This window comes from Dermochelys coriacea, chromosome 1, assembly GCF_009764565.3.
Source record: "Dermochelys coriacea isolate rDerCor1 chromosome 1, rDerCor1.pri.v4, whole genome shotgun sequence".
NCBI lineage: Eukaryota > Metazoa > Chordata > Testudines > Dermochelyidae > Dermochelys > Dermochelys coriacea.
Genome location: NC_050068.2, coordinates 4,030,513 through 4,056,202, shown reverse-complemented (window position 1 = coordinate 4,056,202; position 25,690 = coordinate 4,030,513). Strand labels below are relative to the sequence as shown.

General features: G+C 44.9%; 1 protein-coding gene and 1 long non-coding RNA gene across 2 annotated transcripts; both read right to left on the bottom strand.

Annotated features, from left to right (window-relative positions):
• Window positions 1-459: 459 nt before the first annotated feature.
• On the bottom strand, window positions 460-25,529 carry LOC122457522. Its single transcript, XR_006277076.1, has 3 exons — window positions 25,398-25,529; window positions 17,567-17,570; window positions 460-485 (listed from the first exon to the last, which is right to left on the bottom strand). It is a non-coding gene; the product is annotated as an uncharacterized LOC122457522 (long non-coding RNA).
• LOC119844734 (olfactory receptor 52E2-like) lies at window positions 22,570-23,538 on the bottom strand. Its single transcript, XM_038376036.2, has one exon. The coding sequence runs from the start codon at window positions 23,506-23,508 to the stop codon at window positions 22,570-22,572; it is 939 nt and encodes a 312-aa protein (XP_038231964.1). The 5' UTR covers window positions 23,509-23,538.
• Window positions 25,530-25,690: the final 161 nt, after the last annotated feature.

The following is a 25,690-nucleotide window of genomic DNA, read 5'->3' as shown; positions in this document are numbered from 1 at the left end:
GAGCCCTTCTTCCATCTCCTCCGCCGGAGGTTGATGGGGTTAGCGCTTTGGGAGCCAGAGCTCCGGCTGGTCCTTTCGGCGTATGCCGACGACGTGTAGCTCGTGGTCCAGGACCCGGACAACCTGGTGCGGGTGGAGGCCTGCCAGGCCGTTTACTCAGAAGCCTCCTTTGCCCGGGTCAACTGGTCAAAAGGTCTGGCCTGGTGGTTGGGGACGGGTGGCAGGAGAGCTCCCTCCCACTCACGCTTCAAGTCATCCGGTGGAGCACGGGTCCGCTGCTCTATCTTGTCATTTATCTATCCGCCATGCATCCTTCTCCACCAGATCATTGGCAGGATTTGGAGGCCAGGGTGGGTGAGCAGCTGCAGAAATGGACAGCACTCTTCCGGTGTCTCTCCCTGTGAGGAGACTTTATTCACGATTAATTATTCACGAAAGCTTATGCTCCAATAAATTTGTTAGTCTCTAAGGTGCCACAAGTACTCCTTTTCTTTTTGCGAATACAGACTAACACGGCTGTTACTCTGAAACCTAGTTCCCAGTGTATGTCGTTTCTGAAAGTTATCAAGTCACCCCTTAACCATCTTGATTAAACTACACAGATTCAGATTTTTGAGTCTATCACTATAAGGCCTGTTTTCTAATTTGTATTAATTATTGTTACACTTCTCTGAACCCTCTTCAGTGTATAAACATCCAGCTTTAACTGGAAGACCACAACTAGGATACAGAGGATTCAAGAAGCAGTCACACCAGTGCCAAATAAAAAGGTAAACTAACTTCTCTAACTCTCCTTGAGATTTCAGTGGTTATCATCCAATGATCACATTCGCTCTTTCGACCACAGGGTCACACTGGAAATTCATGTTTAGCTAATTATCCCTTCATACCCCCAAATCTACAAAATTGTTTTCTTCGATCTTATTTACCAACCAATACAGATTGCTCTGAATCAGTGCATTATTTACAATCCCCCAATTTTTTTTGTCATCTGCAAACGTCATTGATATTTAGGCATGAGAAGGGTTAGCAGCTGAGTTGCCGGCACCTGTTTCTTCTTACATTTGTCTGTTAACATCTGTAACTTATCCCTCAGACAAACCTGGGTGCCTGCAAGAAAGTGTCTCACCAAAAGAAACAAGGGAGGTGTCAGGGTTCCCTTGCCCCTCTGAACTCTAAGGTACAGATGCGGGGACCAGCATGAAAGCCCCCTAAACTATTCTTACCAGTTCAGGTTAAAACCTGGTAACCTGCCAATACCAAGCGATATAACAAAGAATCAGGGAAGAGAACACTTGAAGACGTCTTTCCCCAAAATATCCCCCCAAGTCCTTACACCCCTTTCCTGGGAGGCTTGAGAAGAAACAAGATGAGCACAAACCAGCCTTCATTTTTAGGACCCCAAAAACCCAATCAGATTCTTAAAAAAAGAACTTTATTAGAAGAAGAAAAACAGATAAGAGAACAACTCTGTAAGATCAGAAGGGAAGATAATCTTACAGACAGTCAGATTGAAAACATAGAGAATCCCTCTAGGCAAAACCTTAAGTTAAAAAAGACACAAAAACAGGAATACACATTTCGACCAGCACAGCAAATTTCACATGCCAAAACAAAGAAAACCAAACACATTTTCTAGGTAGATTATTTATTAACTTTACAGGAGTTGGAGGGCTTCCATCCTTGACCTATTCCCTGTAAAGGTATCACACAGACAGACCAAAGCCTTTCCCCCCGACTCCAAATTTGAAAGTATCTTGTCTCCTCATTGGTCATTTTGGGTCAGGTGCCAGCCAGCTTACCTGAGCTTCTTATACTGGAAGGTATAAGGACCTTCCTTTACAGGTAAAAGGACTTTGCCTCTGGCCAGGAAGGATTCTAGAGCACTGTCAGCAGAAAAGTGGGTACCCTTCCCTTTATATTTATGACAGGATGTAATAGAGGTGCAGACCTGTAGCCCTAAACACCAATAGCCTTGTGGCCTTCCTGCTCATTCTGTTGAGTACAAAGTCATAAAGATTATATCTTTTTTTTATGGGGGAAATGTGGCTCCTTTCCAACGTAGGAATAGCATTGTGGATCAGACCTCTGGTTCATCTAGTCCAATTTCCTCTCTCTGATAGTGAAAGCCCCAGGTGCTGCAGAAGAAGGGGTAAGACACCAAGCAATAGGTGGATAGGGGGATGACTTATCTGTCCTGACTCTGTCATCCTAATGCCTAACAGCTGGAGATAGGCTTATGCCCTAAAGCATGTTGGAGTATAGGCTTTCCAAAATATGTCTTTAGCTGTAACTATTGTAACTGGATACTTTCACTCTCAACGTAAATGTCCAAATCTTTCCTGATTCTCAGTTAGCCCATGGCCTCACCTACCTCTTTTTGCAACGAGTTCCTCAGTTTAATTAGGCATTGAGTCAAGAGAGCACTCTTTTTTAATTGGTTTTGAATTTGCCATGTTTCACTTTAATTGAATGTCTTCTTGATCTTGTATTAGGAGACATGGAGAACCCATTCTCAATCTACTCTCTACCAGTCAGTATGTTATAGATTTTCACATCTCCCCTCTAATTGATCTCCTTTGTAAGGTAACAATCCCACACTTTTTACGCTTTCTCCATATGAGAATTTCATAGAATCATAGAATCATAGAATATCAGGGTTGGAAGGGACCCCAGAAGGTCATCTAGTCCAACCCCCTGCTCAAAGCAGGACCAAGTCCCAGTTAAATCATCCTAGCCAGGGCTTTGTCAAGCCTGACCTTAAAAACCTCTAAGGAAGGAGATTCTACCACCTCCCTAGGTAATGCATTCCAGTGTTTCACCACCCTCTTAGTGAAAAAGTTTTTCCTAATATCCAATCTAAACCTCCCCCATTGCAACTTGAGACCATTACTCCTCGTTCTGTCATCTGCTACCATTGAGAACAGTCTAGAGCCATCCTCTTTGAAACCCCCTTTCAGGTAGTTGAAAGCAGCTATCAAATCCCCCCTCATTCTTCTCTTCTGCAGACTAAACAATCCCAGCTCCCTCAGCCTCTCCTCATAAGTCATGTGCTCTAGACCCCTAATCATTTTTGTTGCCCTTCGCTGTACTCTTTCCAATTTATCCACATCCTTCTTGTAGTGTGGGGCCCAAAACTGGACACAGTACTCCAGATGAGGCCTCACCAGTGTCGAATAGAGGGGAACGATCACGTCCCTCGATCTGCTTGCTATGCCCCTACTTATACATCCCAAAATGCCATTGGCCTTCTTGGCAGCAAGGGCACACTGCTGACTCATATCCAGCTTCTCGTCCACTGTCACCCCTAGGTCCTTTTCCGCAGAACTGCTGCCGAGCCATTCGGTCCCTAGTCTGTAGCGGTGCATTGGATTCTTCCATCCTAAGTGCAGGACCCTGCACTTATCCTTATTGAACCTCATTAGATTTCTTTTGGCCCAATCCTCCAATTTGTCTAGGTCCTTCTGTATCCTATCCCTCCCCTCCAGCGTATCTACCACTCCTCCCAGTTAGTATCATCCGCAAATTTGCTGAGAGTGCAATCCACACCATCCTCCAGATCATTTATGAAGATATTGAACAAAACGGGCCCCAGAACCGACCCCTGGGGCACTCCACTTGACACCGGCTGCCAACTAGACATGGAGCCATTGATCACTACCCGTTGAGCCCGACAATCTAGCCAGCTTTCTACCCACCTTATAGTGCATTCATCCAGCCCATACTTCCTTAACTTGCTGACAAGAATGCTGTGGGAGACCGTGTCAAAAGCTTTGCTAAAGTCAAGAAACAATACATCCACTGCTTTCCCTTCATCCACAGAACCAGTAATCTCATCATAAAAGGCGATTAGATTAGTCAGGCATGACCTTCCCTTGGTGAATCCATGCTGACTGTTCCTGATCACTTTCCTCTCCTCTAAGTGCTTCAGGATTGATTCTTTGAGGACCTGCTCCATGATTTTTCCAGGGACTGAGGTGAGGCTGACCGGCCTGTAGTTCCCAGGATCCTCCTTCTTCCCTTTTTTAAAGATGGGCACTACATTAGCCTTTTTCCAGTCATCCGGGACTTCCCCCGTTCGCCACGAGTTTTCAAAGATAATGGCCAAGGGCTCTGCAATCACAGCCGCCAATTCCCTCAGCACTCTCGGATGCAATTCGTCCGGCCCCATGGACTTGTGCACGTCCAGCTTTTCTAAATAGTCCCTAACCACCTCTATCTCTACAGAGGGATGGCCATCTCTTCCCCATTTTGTGATGCCCAGCACAGCAGTCTGGGAGCTGACCTTGTTAGTGAAAACAGAGGCAAAAAAAGCATTGAGTACATTAGCTTTTTCCACATCCTCTGTCACTAGCTTGCCTCCCTCATTCAGTAAGGGGCCCACACTTTCCTTGGCTTTCTTCTTGTTGCCAACATACCTGAAGAAACCCTTCTTGTTACTCTTGACATCTCTTGCTAGCTGCAGCTCCAGGTGCGATTTGGCCCTCCTGATATCTTTCCTACATGCCCGAGCAATATTTTTATACTCTTCCCTGGTCATATGTCCAACCTTCCACTTCTTGTAAGCTTCTTTTTTATGTTTAAGATCCGCTAGGATTTCACCATTAAGCCAAGCTGGTCGCCTGCCATATTTACTATTCTTTCGACTCATCGGGATGGTTTGTCCCTGTAACCTCAACAGGGATTCCTTGAAATACAGCCAGCTCTCCTGGACTCCCTTCCCTTTCATGTTAGTCCCCCAGGGGATCCTGGCCATCTGTTCCCTGAGGGAGTCAAAGTCTGCTTTCCTGAAGTCCAGGGTCCGTATCCTGCTGCTTACCTTTCTTCCCTGCGTCAGGATCCTGAACTCAACCAACTCATGGTCACTGCCTCCCAGATTCCCATCCACTTTTGCTTCCCCCACTAATTCTACCCGGTTTGTGAGCAGCAGGTCAAGACCTCTGCTCTGGCCCTTGAGCCTATTTATTGCCCTTTCCTGAACCCCTCTAGTTCTGCAATTTCCATGTGAGTATGGTTCCTAGCCCTACACAGAGGAGTCCAGAGGAGGGTGAAACATTGCCTGACTGATCTCATGGCATTGTATTTACTGTATGCTTTCCCATCCCTCTCCTCCTGGATGCCAATGTTTTTCTTAGACTTTAAAGTTCATCTGCCATTATGCTGCCCATTCATCTGGCTTGGTTAGCTCTCTCTGAGGACTTCTCTGGATTTGACTAGGACCTAAATAATCTTGTGCCATCTGCATACCTTGCGCCCTCACTGCTCAACACCCCCTTTTTAGATTGGTAATAAGTATAAAATATTTGCCATACAGTTTGTTATAAATTGTGTAACACCCGCACCCCCACCCACTTGCTGTCTTTCACGGGCACCTTGATCATTTCTGACCCTGATCGACACATGAACCACCTCATGGCAGTTTCCAACCTCACACACTTTGATGCTTCAGCATTCTTTCTAATGGGCATCCCTGACCTGGAAGCTGCTTATGTCTGGATTTCCAACCCTTTCTCTGTTTTCAACATTATGGGCCTGATAAAATGATACAAAATCTAATGTCAAGATTTTGCACCAATGAAAGAATGATTGCACTAGTTACTGCTGATATGTATGACTAGAAGCAGAAGCATTCTACTTTCACATCCCAGCTCTTGATAAGTGAGTTCTTGCCAGACAGGATGCTATCAAACTGAGTTTCCATTTACATCTTCTAGACACTTCCCTTTCTGGAGGCGATAGGCACTATCAGGACAGGATTGTATCCTAACAGCCCAATAGCACCTTATTTCAATGAGACAGATATATTAGCCAAAAGTTAAACAAAATCCCTGTTACCAGCAGAAGAAAATGGCAGCTGCTCCAGGTGATTTAAGACATCTGGGGCCAATTCAGAGCTTTCAAGAAGGCAGGGAGGACAACTAGGTTGATTGGGACACCTGACATCAATCAGGGACAGGCTGAAACTAATTAAAAGCCTGCCAGTTAGTCATGTGGGGGCAGGTATCAGGAGCTGTAAGAGGAAACCATGCTGCTGCAGAAACTGAGCAGTACAAACCATATCGGGCACAAGGAAGGAAACACTCAGGTATGGATGAAGAAGATATTGAGGAAGTGGGGGCTGCTGTGGGAAAGTGGCCCAGGGAATTGTATAAAGAAAAGGAGTACTTGTGGCAACTTAGAGACTAACAAATTTATTTGAGCATAAACTTTCGTGAGCTACAGCTCACTTCATTGGATGTATGTGTCCTGTTTCCACAAGTTAGCCACCATAGCTGACACTATTACGGTCTCTGGGCTGGAACCCGGAGTAGAGGGCCCAGCATCCCCTCTTCCCCCACAAATTAATCAGTGAGACTGGCAGACAACGGAGGTTCTGCAAGAGAGGCTAGCTTCTCCTCATCTCCCTTGCTGGCTTATGAAGAAAATATCTCAGTAGACTGTCACTCTTGCCTCTACAGAGAGAAGGGCTATATAGAGGGTCACAGTGAGCCTCTGAGGCTAGCAAAATCTTCCAGGAAGTGTGGGACCCATAGAAACAAGGTCAAAGCTTTGTTACAATGCTCAAAGTCTCTCCCCCTCCCACCTAGCTGCCAGGAAGCTTTCATTGAGACCATGAAGCTTTAAGCTTTAAGCATAAGCTTTCATTGAAGTGGATTTTTTTTCCCCACAAAAGCTTATGCCCATATAAATCTGTTAGTCCACAGGGTTCCACCAGAGTCCTCATTGTTATTGAGACCCTGCTTAAACATATATTTTGGATGTAATCAACACCAAGTTCCCTTTGGACTAATAAAGGAAATCTGGTGTGGAAACTTAGTTGTGCAAAACCTTAATAAACTCCCTCAGAAAATTATTCCAATATCTGCCTTTCTGGTCATACTGGGGAGGGACAGGAATCACATTGGTGAAGTCATAAAGAAACTGGGGAAACAGCTGACTGAGAAGATGGAAGCTGACAGCCCGGTGGGAGGATGAATAGAACTGACAGAGTTGATAGGAATAGGGGAGGACAAATATCGTCTCTTGTGTCTGCAGAACTTTGCATGCTATGTGAATCATACTAAGAAAACACACAAATCAATTTTCTGCCCATTCTTCACCAAACTGAACGCTTCAATAAATCTTCCGCAGGGTGGCTCTGACAGTCCCAAAAAACTGCTGAGGAGCATTCTCCTGGCGTTTTTTACAACAGATGCCTTTTTCCATCTGCATGCCCATCTTGGGTCACATAAATTAGACAATTCCATTTCACTCCAAGTGTTTTCTGGCCCTCTAAGTAAGCATAGTGTATGCCAGGCTTTGGCAAGATGATAAGCAAGCCCTCTAGAGTGTAAAAAACATCCTGTTGCTTTCCAGTTTACTTTTCAGGCTTCAACTAAAACCTAATATAATTTATGAACTATGCAGTGAGTATATATAGCAGTGGGGTGATCTTGCACCATTTTTGCTGTTCTCCACTTACATGACCTGCCACGACAGCCACGCCTTCATAACTCTCTGCTGCGACCGGCAAGTTTGCAGTCCTCGATACTTGTAAGAACTGCTTAATGTTGCGATAGATGGTGCCAGAATCCCCTTGCTCAGAGGAATCAACAAACGCTAGAGATCCTTCCTTTATTTCCCAGTTTTCTGTCTCATACACACTGTCATTTCTTCATGTTTAAAACTGAGTGCTGCATCAACAAGACCCATTCTCCTGAACGTTCTGAATGATTGTGCTTTTCATAATAGCAGCAGCAACTCATAAAAGCTTGTTTTGAGCTGAGTGGCTTGTAAGACTCAAATAATCACTGAAGGCTTTTTGTTTGTTTCTTGTTGGGTTTTTTTTGCAAATGCTTTATCATACTCGAAATCAAATTGCATAATTCTACAAACTTTCCATGTTTTGCAGAGTTTTCTCTCTCTTCCTGTCCCTGCATTGCAAATCCTTGCTTAGCCAGGTAAAGCATTGATGATTCTAGCAGCATAGCCACTGTTTTCATGTGATGCCAGCATTTGAGAATTTGACAACTCTGCCACTATGGAGCCAACTTCTTTTAACTGGTTTTTGTTTTGTTTTTTCAATGCCACTTTTCAGAACACTGCTTGTGTATGGCAGATTGTATAAGTTTTCTGAAGTTTTTTCCCTATATATTTCCTAACTCTTACTCCATTTTCAGTGACCGCAGGTTCTCTGAAAAAAACTGGAAAACTGTCTGCAAGGAAAGCAGAAAACTGTATCTGCCAGTTCACTGTACTCTTAAATTGAAGTATCTGGTAATATTTCGATGTAAATGAGAAAGATTGTGACACAATTTTGCTGATTCTAGTGTCCCCAATTCATTTTCTCTTCCTCTTTGGACTTTGCACCACTTAATCACTGATGGCATATCCATGCCTCTGGTCTTTGGTTGATGTCTAGCTCCTATACCTGGCCCAGCTGAGTGACTCCTCCTGCTGTTATGCCTTGAGATACTGGAGCAACTCAGTAAGGGGGCTGGAATATGGAGGGCCAGGAGGCCAGGGCCCATTTTGAAACGTGGTTCTGTTTTTCACTGGCTAACAGCAGGTGTAGGGGCCTCAGGGGCGGGGAGGTCGGTCTGTAGGGGAAGAGGACTCAGCAGGCGGTGGGCAAAGGGCCCTGGGGAAAGGAGAGTGGAGGAGAGGAGGGATTCAGTGAGCAGTAAGCAGGGAGTGGAGGAGAGGAAGGATTCAGCCAATGGCAGGTGTGGGGGGAATGGGGGAAGGGGATGGAGGACAGGAGGGACTCGGCGATCTGTGGGTAGTGGGGCCACGGAGGAGGGGGTGGTGGATAGGAGGGAGTCCAGACTAGAGCCAACACCGTGGGGAACGGAGGGCCCCACGGGGCGATGGAGAAGGGGAGAGGCTCGGTGAGTGGTGGGCTGCGGGGGCCTCTCGGGGGAAGAGAGGAAGGATTCAGCTATAAGCAAAGGGGGCCTCGGCAGGGGGTGGAGCAGGGATAAGAGGAGGTGGAGTGTGGGAGTCCATGGGGAAAAAGCGGGAGGGGGCATCGGGGTGGAGCGCAGGCCAGGGCCTAGGTGTCCCCTCTCCCAAAGGCGGCAGGTTGGGGGCTGCACAGCTGAGGGAGGTTTAGCCTCCCCTGGCCTATTATACCTGCTGCCTACCTGGGCCTCTTCCTACCACCTCCCTGCGAAGGTCCCAAGGTGTCCGTCTGGGGTAAAGCAACAGGACGGGTGTCTGCTCACCCCAAGGAACCTTCTGGCGGTGGCATGTAACAAGCTCTCACTCCTTTCTTCTCAGGCAGCAACTGCCTCTTCCTGTGACGTGGCCCAACCTCCCAGGGCCAGCTCAGTCCCAGGGCTCTCCCCTGCTGGGGTAGCCCCAAGAGCAAATAAAGGGGATCAGTCAAGTCCAGCATTCATGTGAGAGACGACTGCTTCCCTCCCGGGGTGTCCCTGCAGCAGGCCCTCCCTTCCCTCAGGGAGGGATCTTTGGGCCGTTGTTCAGGGGCAGATTCTGCCTTCCCTCCGATCCTCTCCCCTGCACCTGCCTGTAGCAGGTGTGCTCTGCTCCCTGGTCTGCCACAAGCATATATCCTGTAGACTGTGATGTCCCCAAACACCATCTTCTCCACAGCTATGTACTCATATTGCGATTGGGGAATAATGCAGTTGGCAGAGAATGGCTGCTGACTCAGGAGCAGGGGTAGGGGCAGAATGAAGAGAAGAGCTCTTATCAAACCTACAAGCCCTAGCTTAGCTATTTGTGCATTGCTGAGGATGGTGCCATATCTCAGAGGGTTACATATGGCAATGTAGTGATAAAAGACTATTGTCACGAGGGTGGATGAGTGCATAACAGAAACCGTGTGGCGGAAGAACATCTGGGTGAGGCAGCCAGCCACAGTAATGCCTTTCAAATAGAACCAAAATATGCCCAGTGCCTTTGGCATGACGAAGGTCGGTGTGGCAATGTCTGTAAGTGTCAGTATGCAGAGGAGCATACAACAGCTTCTGCAGAGTCTGCTCCTTACCTACAAGAGACAGAAGCGTGAAATTTCCCAACAGGCTGATAATATAGAATGTAAAGAAAGGGATGGAAATCCAGATGTGGGCAGCCTCCAGCCCAGGGATTCCCGTGAGGATGAAAGTTGAAGCATCAGAGTTGGTGAAGTTGAAACCTGCCATGAGGCGGTTGATGCATCTATACGACTCAGAAATGCTGAGGTTGCCTGTAAAGGGAGCGAAGCACACCAAGGGGGTTACATGCTTTATAACAAATAATATGGTGAATATGTTATAGTTATTAACATTCTCGGAGTCTTCTAGAGTGAGGAGTGAAGAAGCACCGAGGATGTCACTCCCTGCTTTCTATAGCTTTAGCATATGGCAGGAACCCGTCGTTTCAAAACTTGGTTTCCTGACTACTTTGTGGGAAAATTACAGACTCCACAAAACGGAGTGCAGAGTTATGTGGCTTGGTCACATGGCCTTGTAGAGTCAGAGCATCCACTACATATAGGCTGTCTGAAGCATTCTCAGGGAGGCTCACCAGGTAGGAGATAAGTTTCTCTTCAGACCTATTGTTTCGGCCAATGTCTCCTTGCCTTGAATAGGCCCTTCCCAACTAGCTATCTAGACTGAAACCAAGTTCCCTAGTGGGCGTTACCCAGTTTTAACTACATTTGAAATGCAGAGAAGTAGTCAATATTCTGAACTTTACTGTGCTCAGGCACTGCACATTCTCAGAGGATGAAGGATGGTCCAGACGGGGACGGGGTCAGAGACAATCTGCGTCAGTGTGTCCACTTTTCATTCCAGTCTGTGACACCTCTCGGACACAGGAGGCCTCATGATGCCTCTTTGGTCTGTTCATTGGGGAGGACGTCCATTCCCCATTTTGCATAATTTCAGGACTCCAAGTCACTCTGATCTGATCTCAGAGAGAGCAGACCCCTCTCCCACCTTGAATAAAATGTTATCTAATTGTTTTGAAGGTTTAAGCTTGTGAGTTTGAGATATCAGCAATTTTCCTGTCAGTTCTTCTTGGGTCCTAAGAAGCTCACCCATTCTCAGAGGCCACAGGAGAACTCCATATGAAGTCAGTGGAGACTCAGTGCCGATTTAAATCAGGGCATTTATTTAAGTCACTACATGTGGATTTAGGGGGAACTCCTGGATCTTTTGGGAATTTGGCCTTTGATCTCCAAGGGGACCAGATTCACCCTGAGTGTTTAATTTTTAGCTCCCGGCAGTGAAAATCATGACTTTGGGTCCTGCCGCAGCAAGTGCTATTCTGTTAGGGTGCTGAAAGAGTCCAAGGAAAACCCCCAGTTCATGTGGTTTTCTGAGAACGGGAATAAAAGTTGGGAATTTCAAAACGCAGGGGCCCTGATTTTTCTCTCAGAGAGGCCAGTGTCAATCTGGAGTGACCCACTGAAGACAGAATGTGAGAGCAGAATATTGCCAGTATGCAAACTGTTCAGTGCAACAAATGATGATAGATTTATTTCCTGTGTGTAGTGCACTGCCACCTGCACTCTGTGGGAATGCTGCCACAAGATTCAGGGCCAAAAACAAATTTCAGTTGATGGTAATATTGTACCGCTGCATACCACCCATGCAGTTGTTATAGCCATTCCATTCGCCTCTGCAAAATCAGGGCCACCCTGCAGAGCCCAAATTACATGATCCTGAATTTCTTCAAGCTGAAATGCATGTAAAAGGCTTTCTTCTCCCAGGATTCTGACTTCAATGGTATTTGCCTGTGGCCCTTGGGAGGTGTTAACTTGTTTATATAGCTGACAGCTACCAACTGTTTTAATGGTTAATCTACTCTCTGCATCAGGGAGGCATCACATTTCAATTCTTTGTTTATCTGTCACAGATTTGTGCAGAAATGCGTTATGATATCCTGGGTCAGAGCTAGTACAATGGGACTTCTCCACTAATTGTGTGATTCCTTCCTCTCTTCCCATGCTAAAATGACCCAGAATTCATCTCACATGATATCCACATTTTCAAGTGAACAGCCATTTAATTTGCCTGATCTATTGCCGGGGGCTATTTGAGTGTGCTGGTATTTTCACAGAATCATAGAATATCAGGGTTGGTTAAGATCTCAGGAGGTCATCTAGTGTACATGGTGGTACAGGAGTCTTTTGAAAGCCTAGGCGGGGATCCTCCTTATAAACTCTCTGGAACACTGCCCCCCATATTCTTCATATTTGTATGATTTTGATATAATTCTGGCATATATGATACATTTTGTACAAATATGTCTTGAGAGTTATCCCACCGAGTGAGCCTTTCTGAGAACTCTCCATAGAGACTATGGATAATGGCTGCTATGAGTCAGCAGGGCAGTCAAGGTTGTGTGACCAGAGCAAGTGAGACTGAATTCCATTTTGGGTACCTGTATTTTTCCACAAGCTGGTCTGGGAACTGATTTGGAAGACAGGATACCTATCATGGATTAAAGCTATATAAGGTGGGGTGTGACATCATCTAGTGGCCTCACTCCCCACACAAGAGAACTCTTGGAAATACGTAAGACAAAAAGATTGAACTGGGAACATGTCACACTCAAAACTCTCTTGTGCCCAAATTAGGCCCCCAGGCACCTGTGATGCAAGGATGGAGGAGAGACTGTAGTCTGAGCAAAGATCAAGATGTAGCAGTTGTTTGATTCCTTTACCACCGTGTTCATATCCAGCAGGGCACACCTACCTAAAATACCACCACCCTGAAATGTCCCCAGGGCAACAGATCAGGCAAACTCTCTGGCTTTTTCCTTGTATAATGTGGGATACCGTGTGAGGGAATATCAGGTCATTTTTGCCCTGCTGTGGTGAAGGAATCATACAGCGAGTGGAGATGTCCCATTCTACTAATGCTGATGCAGGATAGCAGATCCCATTTCTGAACTGATTTCTGAAGGATCAACACAGTATTGAAATTTGATGCTTACCGAATGTATAGAGTAGATGAAGTATTAGAACAATTGGGAGCTGCCAGATATATATTCACTTTTGACCTCATAAATGGATACTGACCAAACCAAATAAGCTTGGTACCAAAATGCTGGGAGAAAAAAGCATTTTCCAAACCTTTGGCTTCCATGAATTCAGGATCTGATCATTTGGCCTCCGCAGTGTAGCAGTGACATTTCAGATGATAATAGAGTGGATATTATAAATGCAATCATCCATTAAAAGTGGTTTTTAGTCCCTTCCCATGTGCCAGCATTCCCAAACATAATGCAGATGGCAGTACATTACACACAGGGAAAAAAGGCCATTGTCAATTGTTAGGTTGCACAGTCTGAAAGACTCAGTTTGCACTGATAATCTGAGACAATGGTATCGGCAAATCATTTCTTTACTCCTAGGGGAGGCTCGCAACCTGAAGTTCTCCAGAGTCTATTTTCTGCTCTTTCCACTGCTCACAGAGCCAAGGGAATTGTCTGTGAATCCTGGCCGACCTGTGAGTCCACAGGCAATGTACAGGGGAATCAAAAAGATTGGTGTCCAGCCCCCTGAGTGCAAGGCATGTCAGATTTATACACTGATTCTCAGGGCTCTGCCTTCCTGCCGCAGTAAGGAGATTTACTCTCTCTCTGCTGAGTGGGATTTTGGTGAGTTGCCTCTTTCTCCGTTAAAGTTAGTGCTGAGGGCTCAGGAAGTGTTCCTGGGTTCAAATCAGGAACCATCAGGGCAGGAGTTCACCAACGCCACAACTTGAACTGTTTAGTATTATCAGAAACACCAAGGGATTTACCGGGTAAAATGGGAACTACAACTATGCTGGAAATAGTTTAGACAAATATTTGTTTTTAAGATGAGTTTGTTGTTTCTTACTGTGTCCTTCTATCAATCTCAATAGCTTCCTTTTTTGGGCTGTGTGGTTCTTCCTCTCATTCACTCAATTTTTTCAATTCAGCAACTTTATTGCCCTGTTAGGAAGTGCAGCCAGAGCCTCTGCAGTGGGTATCTGTGTGACCAGAGATTTCACAACAAGAATGGGTCACACACTGCTCAGATTCTGCTCTCATATTTTGCCTTCAGTGGGTAACTCCAGATTGACACTGGCCTCCCGGAGAGGAAAATCAGAGCCCCTGTGTTTTGCTATCCCTGTCTTTCATGCCCGGTCTCAGAACGCCACATAAACTGGGGGTTTCCTTTAGACTCTTTCATCACCCCCAACCGTGTAGCGCTCCCTGTAGCAGGACCTAAAGCCATGATTATCACTGCTCAGAGATGAAAGTTAAACAGGAAGAGTGATTTTTTTCCCCATTGAGATCAATGGGAAAACTCCCAAGGTGGCTAGGAGTTCACCCTAAATCTACATAGAGGGACTTAAATGAATGGCCTGACTTACACCAACCATGAGACTCCAGTGACTTCAACTGGCATTATCCTGTGGCCTTGAAGGATGGGTGATTTTGTGTAGACCAAAGAAGTACTGACAGGAGAGTAGCTGAAATATCCAACTCACAGGCTTACAGGGTCAAAATAATTAGGAAAAAAACTAAGAAGGGGAAGGAGTTTCTCTTTCTCTGAGCCCCTTCCTCCCAGCTTCTGGAGATGTGAAGAAACCCTAAAAGGCTGTAAAAAGAAAAGCAGGTTTCTGGCTTAGAGGAAACCAGGCGGTGTAGGAAATCTCACCCGGGGAGACCCAGGCCATATTGTGACTGCGTGTGTGCATGGTGGCAGGAGGGCGGGAAGTGCAGTATCCAGATCACAGTCATGCAGAGTCCTGAAACCAGCAGAAATAGCAATGCACATCCTGCCTAATGTACGTATGAAAGAGCTGTAATGAGGCCTCCTGGGGAAGCGGGGTGGCTCAAACAGTAATGTAACATGGACCACATTGTAGCAGTCTATCTCTGATACCATCCCAAATCTTGACCATCCCTCCTCCCATGAACAACCTCACTACAGCCTCGTGGCAATGTCAGAAATTGCCAACATGGAAAAGACACAGACAGGCGGGCAGAGCTGTGGATTGTGGGGGAGGGAGAGGGTGTACAGGAACTGCTGGGAAGCGCTGGAGGTTGCGGGGGTGCAGAGTGGCCTGTGGACAAACAGGTGGGAAGTGCTGCTGAAATTAAAGTTTTCTTTGTGCTTATTCGTTGGGACCTTTCTTGGCCCCGAATGAGTTTGGTCGGTTCTTATGGTCACTTTTCCCTGGCAAGCCACAGAATTGAAGCCTTGGTCTCACAACCTTTACTCGGTTTGGTTTCCAATTGTTGTTGAATGTTATTTACATAACTTCAGACTTTTCACTGGTGGAAAGAACCACTGATCTTTGCACCTCAGCTGCTTCAATCTCCCACCATATCCTGGACCCACTGTCTGAACTCTCCTTCCCCATCTCAGGCTGCCTTGGTTCCAACATCATGCTGGTTGCCGGTGTCTTCTCCATACTCCCCAGTCATCTGTGGCTCCCACAACCTCCAAACTGCCCCACGCTCCCCACAGCTCTTCCTCTGCAGGGGGTGAGATGCCTCCCATCACACCTGGTCCCTTGGCAGGGAGGAGGGATACACCGGTCAGAAATCTCACACAAATGCCAAGGAACCTATGCTTCTTCGCTTGTTACACCGATACACAGCACATGGTGCTTCAGGGACTGCTGCTCAGGAACAACTCACAAGCTGAGAATTAGGCACATTATATAATGAGAGCGGGCAACCCTGGCACATGTGAGGGTTTAGATCAATACAGCTGCCACATGCAGGAACCACTGGTAGCTGACTGAAACAGTGGGCCATTGTGACACAGATGTTAAACCCAGGATGGTCTGGGACGATTTTCTAGCCAGCTCTGTTACTCATGAATGGTGAGGGTTGTACGTTCATCCTTAGTGCAAAGATTTTATGGGGTGAAGTCATTATTTTTCGCACCTAAAACCTTCATGCATACAGCACCTTATGGGATCCCTCAGCTTCATGAAATACGTGTGATGAACACACAGAGACCATTTCTTCTGTCCCAGAGATGGCTGTTTGTGACCATGGGGTTCCTTGTTTCTTTGAACTTTCCTATTTATCCTTAATTTTCTTTCAGTTGCTGTTTAACACATTATAGTTGGTTTGAAGTTAATGCAGTGATCCCTGGGTCAGGGAAGAGTCCAGTGTGAAGAGCATACCTCAGAGTGGGAACACCCTACTCCCTGTCCCAAGTGACCATGATGAGACAGGGGATTCAGTCTTCGAGGAATCCTCGCCTCAGCCATGTCGTAATTATGAGGACTCTTCCACACAGGAGCGTGGAAGGGGAGTCCTTGAGGTCAGGCAGGCCTCTGGGAAAAGGGACTGGGGACTCGGACTCTTTCACTAGCCAATTCCCTTGGGGTGACGCAAAAGCCAGGAAAGATCCCAACAATAGTTCCCCACTTACATTAGGGAACTGTGAGAAAATGATGGGTTGGATTTTAGTGATATATAAACAGATGTGTAATTTGTGAAATCTTTCAAGAATTGATAAAAGCCAAAATGTGTAACTTTGGGGAGAACATAAGAACCTAAGAATGGCCATACTAGGTCAGACCAAAGGTTCATCCAGCCCAGTATGCTGTGTACTGACAATGGCCAATGCCAGGTGCAATGGAGTGTGTGAACCTAACGGAGAATGATCAAGTGATGTCTCTCCTGCCATCCATCTCCACGCTCTGACAAACAGAGGCTAGGGACACCATTCCTTACCCATCCTGGCTAATAGCCATTAATGGACTTAACCCCTCCTTAATTTATCCAGTTCTCTTTTTAACCCTGTTATAGTCCTAGCCTTCACAACCTCCTCAGGCAAGGAGTTCAACAGGTTGACTATGCGCTGAGTGAAGAACTTCCTTTTCTTTGTTTTAAACCTGTTGCCCATTAATTTTAGTTGGGGGACCCTAGTTTTTATATTATGGGAACAAGTAAATAACTTTTCCTTATTCACTTTTTCCACACCACTCATCATTTGATAGGATTCTATCTTACTCCTGCCCCCGCTTTAGTCTCCTCTTTTCCAAGCTGAAAAGTCCTAGCCTCTTTAATTTCTCCTCATATGGGAGCTGTTTCAAACCCCTAATTGTTTTAGTTGCCCTTCTCTGAACCTTTTCTAATGCCAGTATATCCTTTTTGCAATGAGGAGACCACATCTGTACGCAGTATTCAAGAATGGGCATACCATGGATTTATATAAGGGTAATAAGATATTCACCATCTTATTCTCTATCCCTTTTTAAATGATTCCTAACATCCTGTTTGCTTTTTTGACTGCCGCTGCACACTGTGTGGACGTCTTCAGAGAACTAGCCACGATGACTCCAAAATCTTTTTCCGGATCAGTTGTAGCTAAATTAGCCCCCATCATATTTTATGTATAGTTTGGGATATTTTTTCCAATGTGCATTACTTTACATTTATCCACATTAAATTTCATTTGTCATTTTGTTGCCCAGTCACTTAGTTTTGTGAAATCTTTTTGAAGTTCTTCACAGTCTGCTTTGGTCTGAACTATCTTGAGCAGTTTAGTATCTCCTTTCTCCATATCTTTTATGAATAAGTTGAATAGGATTGGTCCTCGGACTGACCCTTGGGGAACACCACTGGTTACCCCTCTCCATTCTAAAAATGTACCATTTATTCCTACCCTTTGGTCCCTGTCTTTTAACCAGTTCTCAATCCATGAAAGGATTTTCCCTCTTATCCCATGGCAACTTAATTTACGTAAGAGCCTTTGGTGGGGGACCTTTTCAAAGGCTTTCTGGAAATCTAAATACACTATGTCCACTGGATCCCCCTTATCCATGTGTTTGTTGACCCCTTCAAAGAACTCTAATAGATTGGTAAGACATGATTTCCCTTTTTACAGAAACCGTGTTGACTTTTGTGCAACAATTTATGTTCTTCTAGGTGCCTGACAATTTTATTCTTGACTATTGTATCAACTACTTTGCCTGGTAATAACATTAGACTTACTGGTCTGTAGTTGCCGGGATCCCCTTTAGAGCCCTTTTTAAATATTCATTAGCTATTTTCCAGTCATTCGGTACAGAATCTGGTTTAAAGGACAGGTTAGAAACCATAGTTAATAGTTCAGCAATTTTGAAATTTGAATTCTTTCAGAACTCTTGGGTGAATGCCAGCTGGTCCCAGTGACTTGTTCCAATTAAATTTATCAATTAATTCCACAACCTCCTCTAGTGATACTTCAATCTTTGACAATTCCTCAGATTTGTCATCTACAAAAGATGGCTCAGTTTTGAGAATCTCTCTAATGTCTTCAGCCATGAAGCCTGAAGTAAAGAATTCATTTAGTTTCTCCATGATGACTTTATCATTTTGAAGTGCTCCTTTTATATCTCGATCGTTCAGGGGTCCCACCAGTTGTCTAACAGGCTTCCTGTTGGGGCTCACATACCTGACAACCACAAACAGTCCCAGCCATTGAACCAGTAATTTGAAGAGCAAGCTTGGTTGTAACCATAACAGTCCATCACCCAGTCTGAACACTCACAGCTGGACCCCTTTGTTATCGGCCTTCTCTTCTACCTGCTGTGCATTTAGCATAATTATTCTAGCAAACACACCAAGTCTCGAGGCAATTTCTTAATTGAAGAATGTATTGGACTCCGTTGATTACCTGGGGACTTCCCAGACAACAGTTCAAAGGGAGAAAACTTGAAGGTTTGAAGTATCTCCCTGATTGGGTAAAGGAGGTGGGGGAAGAGTTGATCGCAATGTTTGTAATCTAAGGCTACAAAATTCATTAATGTCTCCAGAACAGTTCCTTGAAATCACTCTACCAGCCCATCGGTTTGGAGATGGTAGATCAACATTCTTCATGTCTTTACCCTCAGGAGTCCTTGATGTCTAAGGATTTATTGGGGTATTACCACCCAGGAAAGGACTTTCATAAGGTAATTCACTCATTTTGCTCATACCCAGAGTGATGGAACTATGCCTCAAGGGAAATAAACCTCTCTGGGTGCCTTTGTCATCGAACCAGGCCTGCGGTCTTTCTTTCTGAATAACATCAAGGTCTGCTGAATTAGTAGGTTGCCTTCCCTAACAATACTGATCATATTGGACCTCCAAGGAGAGAAGCACTGAACCGTGTTACAGAGGCAACAAGATTCTTGGTCTTACCAACAGCTAGATGAAACTCTGTGTCTAGGGATGAACAATTCTACTGTCTGGGGCAAGTCAGTGATTGTTTTGCCTCCTGCACATAGTATTGCCACTGTCTCAGTCACTAGGGTTCCACCACTTCCCTATTCACCACAGAGAGTTGTTTATAGACATGGCTCAGGATAAGATTAAGTCATGGAAGTCACAGATTCCTTGACTTTCAGAGACCTCTGTGACATTTACCACTTCAGCCCTGGGGCAGCGGGTGGAGGCTCCTGAGCTCTCAGCTGCCATGTGTGGCCAAGAAACCAGCAGCTTTCAGCCACCTCGGGCGGTGGAGCACTGGCATTGGGAGCCGTGGAGCTCTCTCACATGGGCTGCAGCAGGGGCTCCCACCTCTGAGGTGCTGGTGCTGCAGTGGGGGCCACAGAGCTGTTCTCTGCAGTGGCAGGAGGTGCTGGACCCTCACCCATCCTGAAGTCCTGCTCAGGCTCTCATACTCCAGATCAGGCTTTAATCTTCCCCATTTCAGTCTCTCCCCCACACCCCCATGACCTGTTGGTGACTATTACTAAAACTATCGGTGACAGAAAACCTTAGGTATGACTATTCAACTGGTCTGCCCCTCTTCCTGAAAAAAATTGTGTTGTGGCCTGGATATCCACTCCCCAGGTGAACGCCTTCTGGATGCTGTCGAGGGCTGTAGTCATTGCAGGCCCATGGATCTGGCTTGAAGTGTCCTCCACACCATCATATTTGTCCTCCCCTATTCCAACCAACTCTTTCAGTTCTATTCATCTTCCCACCAAGCTGTCAGCCTCTCACGTTCTCAGTCAGCTGTTTTCCCAAATTCTTTATGACTTCACCAAAGTGATTCCTGTCCCTCCCCAGTATGACCAGAAAGGCAGATATTGGAATAATTTCCCAAGGGAGTTTATTAAGGTTTTGCACAACTAAGTATCCACACCAGATTTCCTTTATTAGTCCAAAGGGAACTTGGTGTTGATTACATCCAAAATACAATTATAAGCAAGTGCAGACTTTGTATTATATCCTAGCAACAATACAGTTATATGGTTAAGCAGGATCTCAATAACAATGAGGACTCTGGTGGAACCTTATGGACTAACAGATTTTTTTTGGGCATGAGCTTTTGTGGAAAAAAAACCCGACTTCAATGAAGGCCTAGGTTTAAAGCTTAAAACTTAAAGCTTCAGACAACTCTGTAAGATCAGAATGGAAGATCATCTTACAGGCAGTCATTTTAAAACATAGAGAATCCCTCTAGGAAAAACCTTAAGTTACAAAATGATACAAAAAACAGGAATACATTTTTCCTCCAGCAAAACCAATTTCCAAGCAAAAACAAAGAAATCCGTATGCATTTTCTAGCTAGATTTCTTACTAACTGTATAGGAGTTGAAGGGCTTTCATCCTTGATCTCTTCCCAGCAATGGTATCACACAGACAGACAAAAACTTTTTCCCCCTTCCAGATTTGAAAGTACCTTGTCCCTCATTGATCATTTTGGGTCAGGTGCCAGCGAGGTTTCCTTAGCTTCTTAACTCTTTACAGGTGAAAGGATTTTGCCTCTGCCAGGACGGACAACTCGTAAGAACTACATAGTCAAGGAAGGCTGTTGTTTTTTTTTACAGGTTGTTTGTGAGCATACTCTTCCTCCATGCCAGGGGTAACTGGGGCACCATGACGCTCAGAGAATTTCTGGTCTTCCTCCCAAACCACATCCCACTTAGTGCTGGTTCACATACTCTCTGACAATTTGACAGTTCCCTTACGGACACTGCAGGCCTGAGAAAATATTGTTTCTTGTGTCTGCAGAACTTTGCGTGCTATGTGAATCATACTAAGAACACACACAAATCATTTTTCTGCCCATTCTTCACCAAACTGAACGCTTCAATAAATCTTCCGTAGTGTGGCTCTGACAGTCCCAACAAACTGCTGAGAGGCATTCTCGTGGCGTTTTTTACAACAGATGCCTTTTTCCATCTGCATGCACATCTTGTGTCTATAAAACTAGACAATTCCATTTCACTCCAAGTGTTTTCTGGCCCTCTAATTAAGCCTGGTGTATGCCAGGCTGTGGCAAGATGGTAAACAAGCCCTCTAGAGTATAAAAAAAATCCTATTGCTTTCCAGTTTACTTTGCAGGCTTCAACTAAAACCTAATAGAATTTATGAACTATGCAGTGTGTATATATAGCAGTGGGACGATCTTGCACCATTTTTGCTGTACTCCTCTTACATGACCTGCCATGACAGCCACCCCTTCAGAACACTCTGCTCGACCGGCAACTTTGCAGTCCTCGATGCTTGTAAGAACTGCTTAATGTTGCGATAGATGGTGCCAGCATCCCCTTGCTCAGAGGAATCAACAAATGCTAGAAATCGTTCCTTTATTTCCAGGTTTTCTGTCTGATACGCACTGTCATTTCTTCGTGTTTAAAACTGAGTGCTGCATCAACGAGAACAGTACAAAACCTATTTTCCTGAACTTTCTGAATGCATCTGATGAAGTGAGCTGTAGATCACAAAAGGTTATGCTCAAATACATTTGTTAGTCTCTAAGGTGCCATAAGTCCTCCTTTTCTTTTTGCGAATACAGACTAACATGGCAGCTACTATGAAACCTTTCTGAATGATTGTGCTTTTCACAATATCAGCAGCAACTCATAAAAGCTCGTTTTGAGTTGAGTGGCTTGTGAGATTGAAATAATCACTCAGGGTTTTTTTGCATGTTTTTTGTTGGGTTTTTTTTGCAAATGCTTCCTCATACTCTAAATCAAATTGCATAATTCCACAAAGTTTCCACGTTTTGCAGATATTACTCTCTCTTCCTGCCCCTGCAGTGCAATTCCTTGCTTAGCCAGGTAAAGCATTGATGATTCTAGCAGCATACTCTCTGTTTTCATGTAATGCCAGCTTTTGAGAGTTTGACAACTGTGACACTATAGAACCAACTCCTTTTAATTGTTTTTAAAAAATGCCACCTTTCAGAACACTGCGTGTGTATCGCAGATTGTATATGTTTCTGAAGTTTTTTCCCTATATATTTCCTAACTCTTACTCCATTTTCAGTGAACGGAGGGTCTCTGAAAAACCTGGAAAACTGTCTGCAAAGAAAGCAGAAAACTGTATCTGCCTGCTCACTGTACTCTTAAAATGAAAATATCTTGTAATATTTCAATATAAATGAGAAAGACCGTGACACAACTTTGTTGATTCTAGTGTCCTGAATTCACTTTCTCTCCTTCTTTGGACTTTGTACCACTTAATCACTTATGGCATTTGCATGCCTCGGGGCTTTCGTCGAAATCTGGCTCCTATACCTTCCTCAGCTGTGTGACTCCTTCTGCTGTTATGGAATGTTTAGTTCAACCAAACTGGGACACGGCACCTTGATTAAAGAGCAGATATGATTTCCCCCTGTTGCCACACAGGTTTAAAGTCAGTGGCCCAAGTTAATCATCTTCGGCAGGTGTATTTGCCTACTTTGTCTTGAAGCTCTTTGGTTTTGACCCCATAAATGATAGGGTTGAGCATGGGAGGGATAAGGAGATAGAGGTCAGCTAAGATGATATGAACATAGGGTGCGATGCCTTGACCGAAGTGGTGTGTGAGAATGGAGAAGAAGGTAGGGGTATAATATGTCAGCATCACACAGATGTGGGCTGTACAAGTGTTGAGGGCTTTCTGGTTGGCTTTCTTAGAAGAGATTCTGAGGACGGCCCTGATGATCAGACCATATGACAGGGCAATGAATGTCAGGTCAAACCCACTGATTACAAATGTTAGCACAAAGCCATATATCCTGCTGACTGTGATATCCCCACACACCGTCTTCACCACAGCTATGTGCTCACATTGTGTGTGGGGGATAATGCGGTTGGCACAGAACGACTGCTGACTCAGGAGAAGGGGTAGGGGCAGAATGAAGAGAACAGCTCTTATCAAACCTGCAAGCCCTAGCTTAGCTATTTGTGCATTGCTGAGGATGGTGCCATATCTCAGAGGGTTACATATGGCAACGTAGCGATCAAAGGCCATTGTGACGAGGGTGGATGAGTGCATAACAGAAACCGTGTGGAGGAAGAACATCTGGGTGAGGCAGCCAGCCACAGTAATGCCTTTCAAATTGAACCAAAATATGCCCAGTGCCTTTGGCACAACAAAGGTAGGTGTGGCAATGTCTGTAAGTGCCAGGATGCAGAGCAGCAGGTACATCGGCTTCCGTAGAGTCTGCTCCTTACCTACAACAGACAGAAGCGTGAAATTTCCCAACAGGCCGATAATGTAGAAGGTAAAGAAAGGGATGGAAATCCAGATGTGGGCAGCCTCCAAACCAGGGATGCCCATTAGGATGAAAGTTGAAGTGTCAAAGTGGGTGAAGTTGAAAGGGGCCATGAGGCGGTTAATACATCAATACGACTCAGAAATGCTTAAGGTGCCTGTAAAGGGTGAAGAGCACAGCAAGGGGGTTATTATTTGTAAGAAATAATTCAGTAAATAGTTATAGTTATTAACATTCTCAGAGTCTTCTTGAGTGAGGAGTGAAGAACCACCGACGATGTCACTCCCTGCTTTATATAGATTTAATATATGGACTGAACCAGTTGTTTCAAAACTAGATTTCCAGACTAGTTTGTGGGAAAATTACAGACTCCACAAAATGGAGTCCAGAGTTATGTGGCCTGGTCACATGGCCTTTTAGAGTAATAGCATCCATTATGTACAGGCTGTCTGAAGCATTCTCAGGGAGGCTCACCAGGTAGGAGATAAGTTTCTCTTCAGGCCTATTATTTCTGCCAATGTCCCCTTGCCCTGAATAGGCCCTTCCCAACCAGCTATCTAGACTGACACCAAGTTCCCTAGTGGGTGTTACTCACTTGTAACTACATTTGAAATACAGAGAAGTAGTCAATATTCAGCACAAAATTCATAAATGCATACAAATAGGATAACGATATTCAGAAAGTCATCACTTTTCCAATGACATCTTACATGACCCATCTTGCATAAACCATATCATAATTATGCTATAATCATATAATCATAATATCATTATAAACAATATGGGGTACATTGTTACAAAAATATTAATGGTGATTTCTTCCAGTCAAATGCCTGAAGTTACATAACAACAACAATTGGAAACCAAACTGAGTAAAACTTGTGACACCCAGATTGTAGTTCTGTGGCTTGCCAGGGCAAAGAGACCCTGAAAGTCCCCAAACGCACTCTGTACTGAGAAAGGTCCCAAAGCTGGCCTTGGACCAACAATCACAAAGAAAAAAATAATAATTTCAACAGCACTGCCCACCTGTCCACCTACATGCTGCTCTTCGACCCTCTGATGTTCCCCTCTGGTGTTATCTACACTGGTGATCTGTTAGGTCACCCCAATCCTTGACTCTGGGAGCCAGCCTTACCCTGCTCAGCTGTGAGAACCACCACTCCTGGGCTGTTCACGACAGTCTCTGGTGTGTAAACGGCTCTTTGGATTATGCAGCCGAATGACACTAGCCAATATCTCCTTTCCCAAACACAACCTTACTTTTACAGTGTCCAGGTGTGCCCACAGGGCACTGCAAGCTTATATGAGTTTGTCCATTGAAGAAAGAAATTGAGATACTCCAGGCTTTTTATCCCAAGGGGAGTCTCTTACATGCTTCAAACCAAACACACTGCTTCAGGTAGAATAAACAACAAATTAATTATCTACAAAGATAGAATTTCAGTGATATTTAGTGATAGGCAAAAAGTCAGAGTGGTTACAAAAAGAAAAGAAAATATAAGCACAAAGTGTAAACTCTTAATCCTATTAGACTGGGCAACATCTGGATTAAGCATTTTTCTCACCCCACTGGATACTGCAGTCATTAATATACAAGTTTGTTCCTTAAATCTGGGCCAATCTCCCCTGTTGGAGTCTTGTCTTCTTCCAGTGTCTCAGTTGCTTCCAGTGAATTGCGGGCAAGAGAAGGGCCCAGTAAAACTCTGTCTGTTTTATACCCTCAGTCCATGTGCTTGCGGGGCACAAGTCCAGTCATGTCTAGGGGGCATTGCTGAGTCTCTCCAAGCAAGGTTGAGCAATTCCCTTTGTGGGGCCTCATGCATGTGAGTCATTGCATTGGAGGTCCCTTACTGGAAAATGGCTGTTGATGGGTTGTTTGAAACCCTGCCCTGCTATTGATCACTTTCCTTGCTCTTGCCTCTGGGGAGCTAATACCCGGCTGATTCCTCAACTTCCAGCATGTTTTAGTGACACCACCATACAACACCATAATCATAACTCCATATTCATTAATGATACACATGTATGGACAGAGACATGACTTTCAGCACATCATAACCTTTCCTCCGATACCTTACAAGGCATGCTTTATATGTAAAATCATATTTATATGAAAAGGAGGACTATGGCGGTTACAGTACACTCCCTGATGATAGAGAATGTCTCACCTCCCCCCTTAGTTTGCTACAAGAGGGTTAGTCACCGACTAGCTAAAAGGCAGTTTGCTTTATAGTTCTCTTGGCATCCAGCCATCAAGGCCATGAGGCGATGTGCCTCAGTTTCTCCATTGAG

Excerpts from the sequence above, each read along its gene's own strand:
- LOC119844734 (XM_038376036.2), bottom strand. The coding sequence starts at position 23,508 with ATGGCCCCTTTCAACTTCACCCACTTTGACACTTCAACTTTCATCCTA.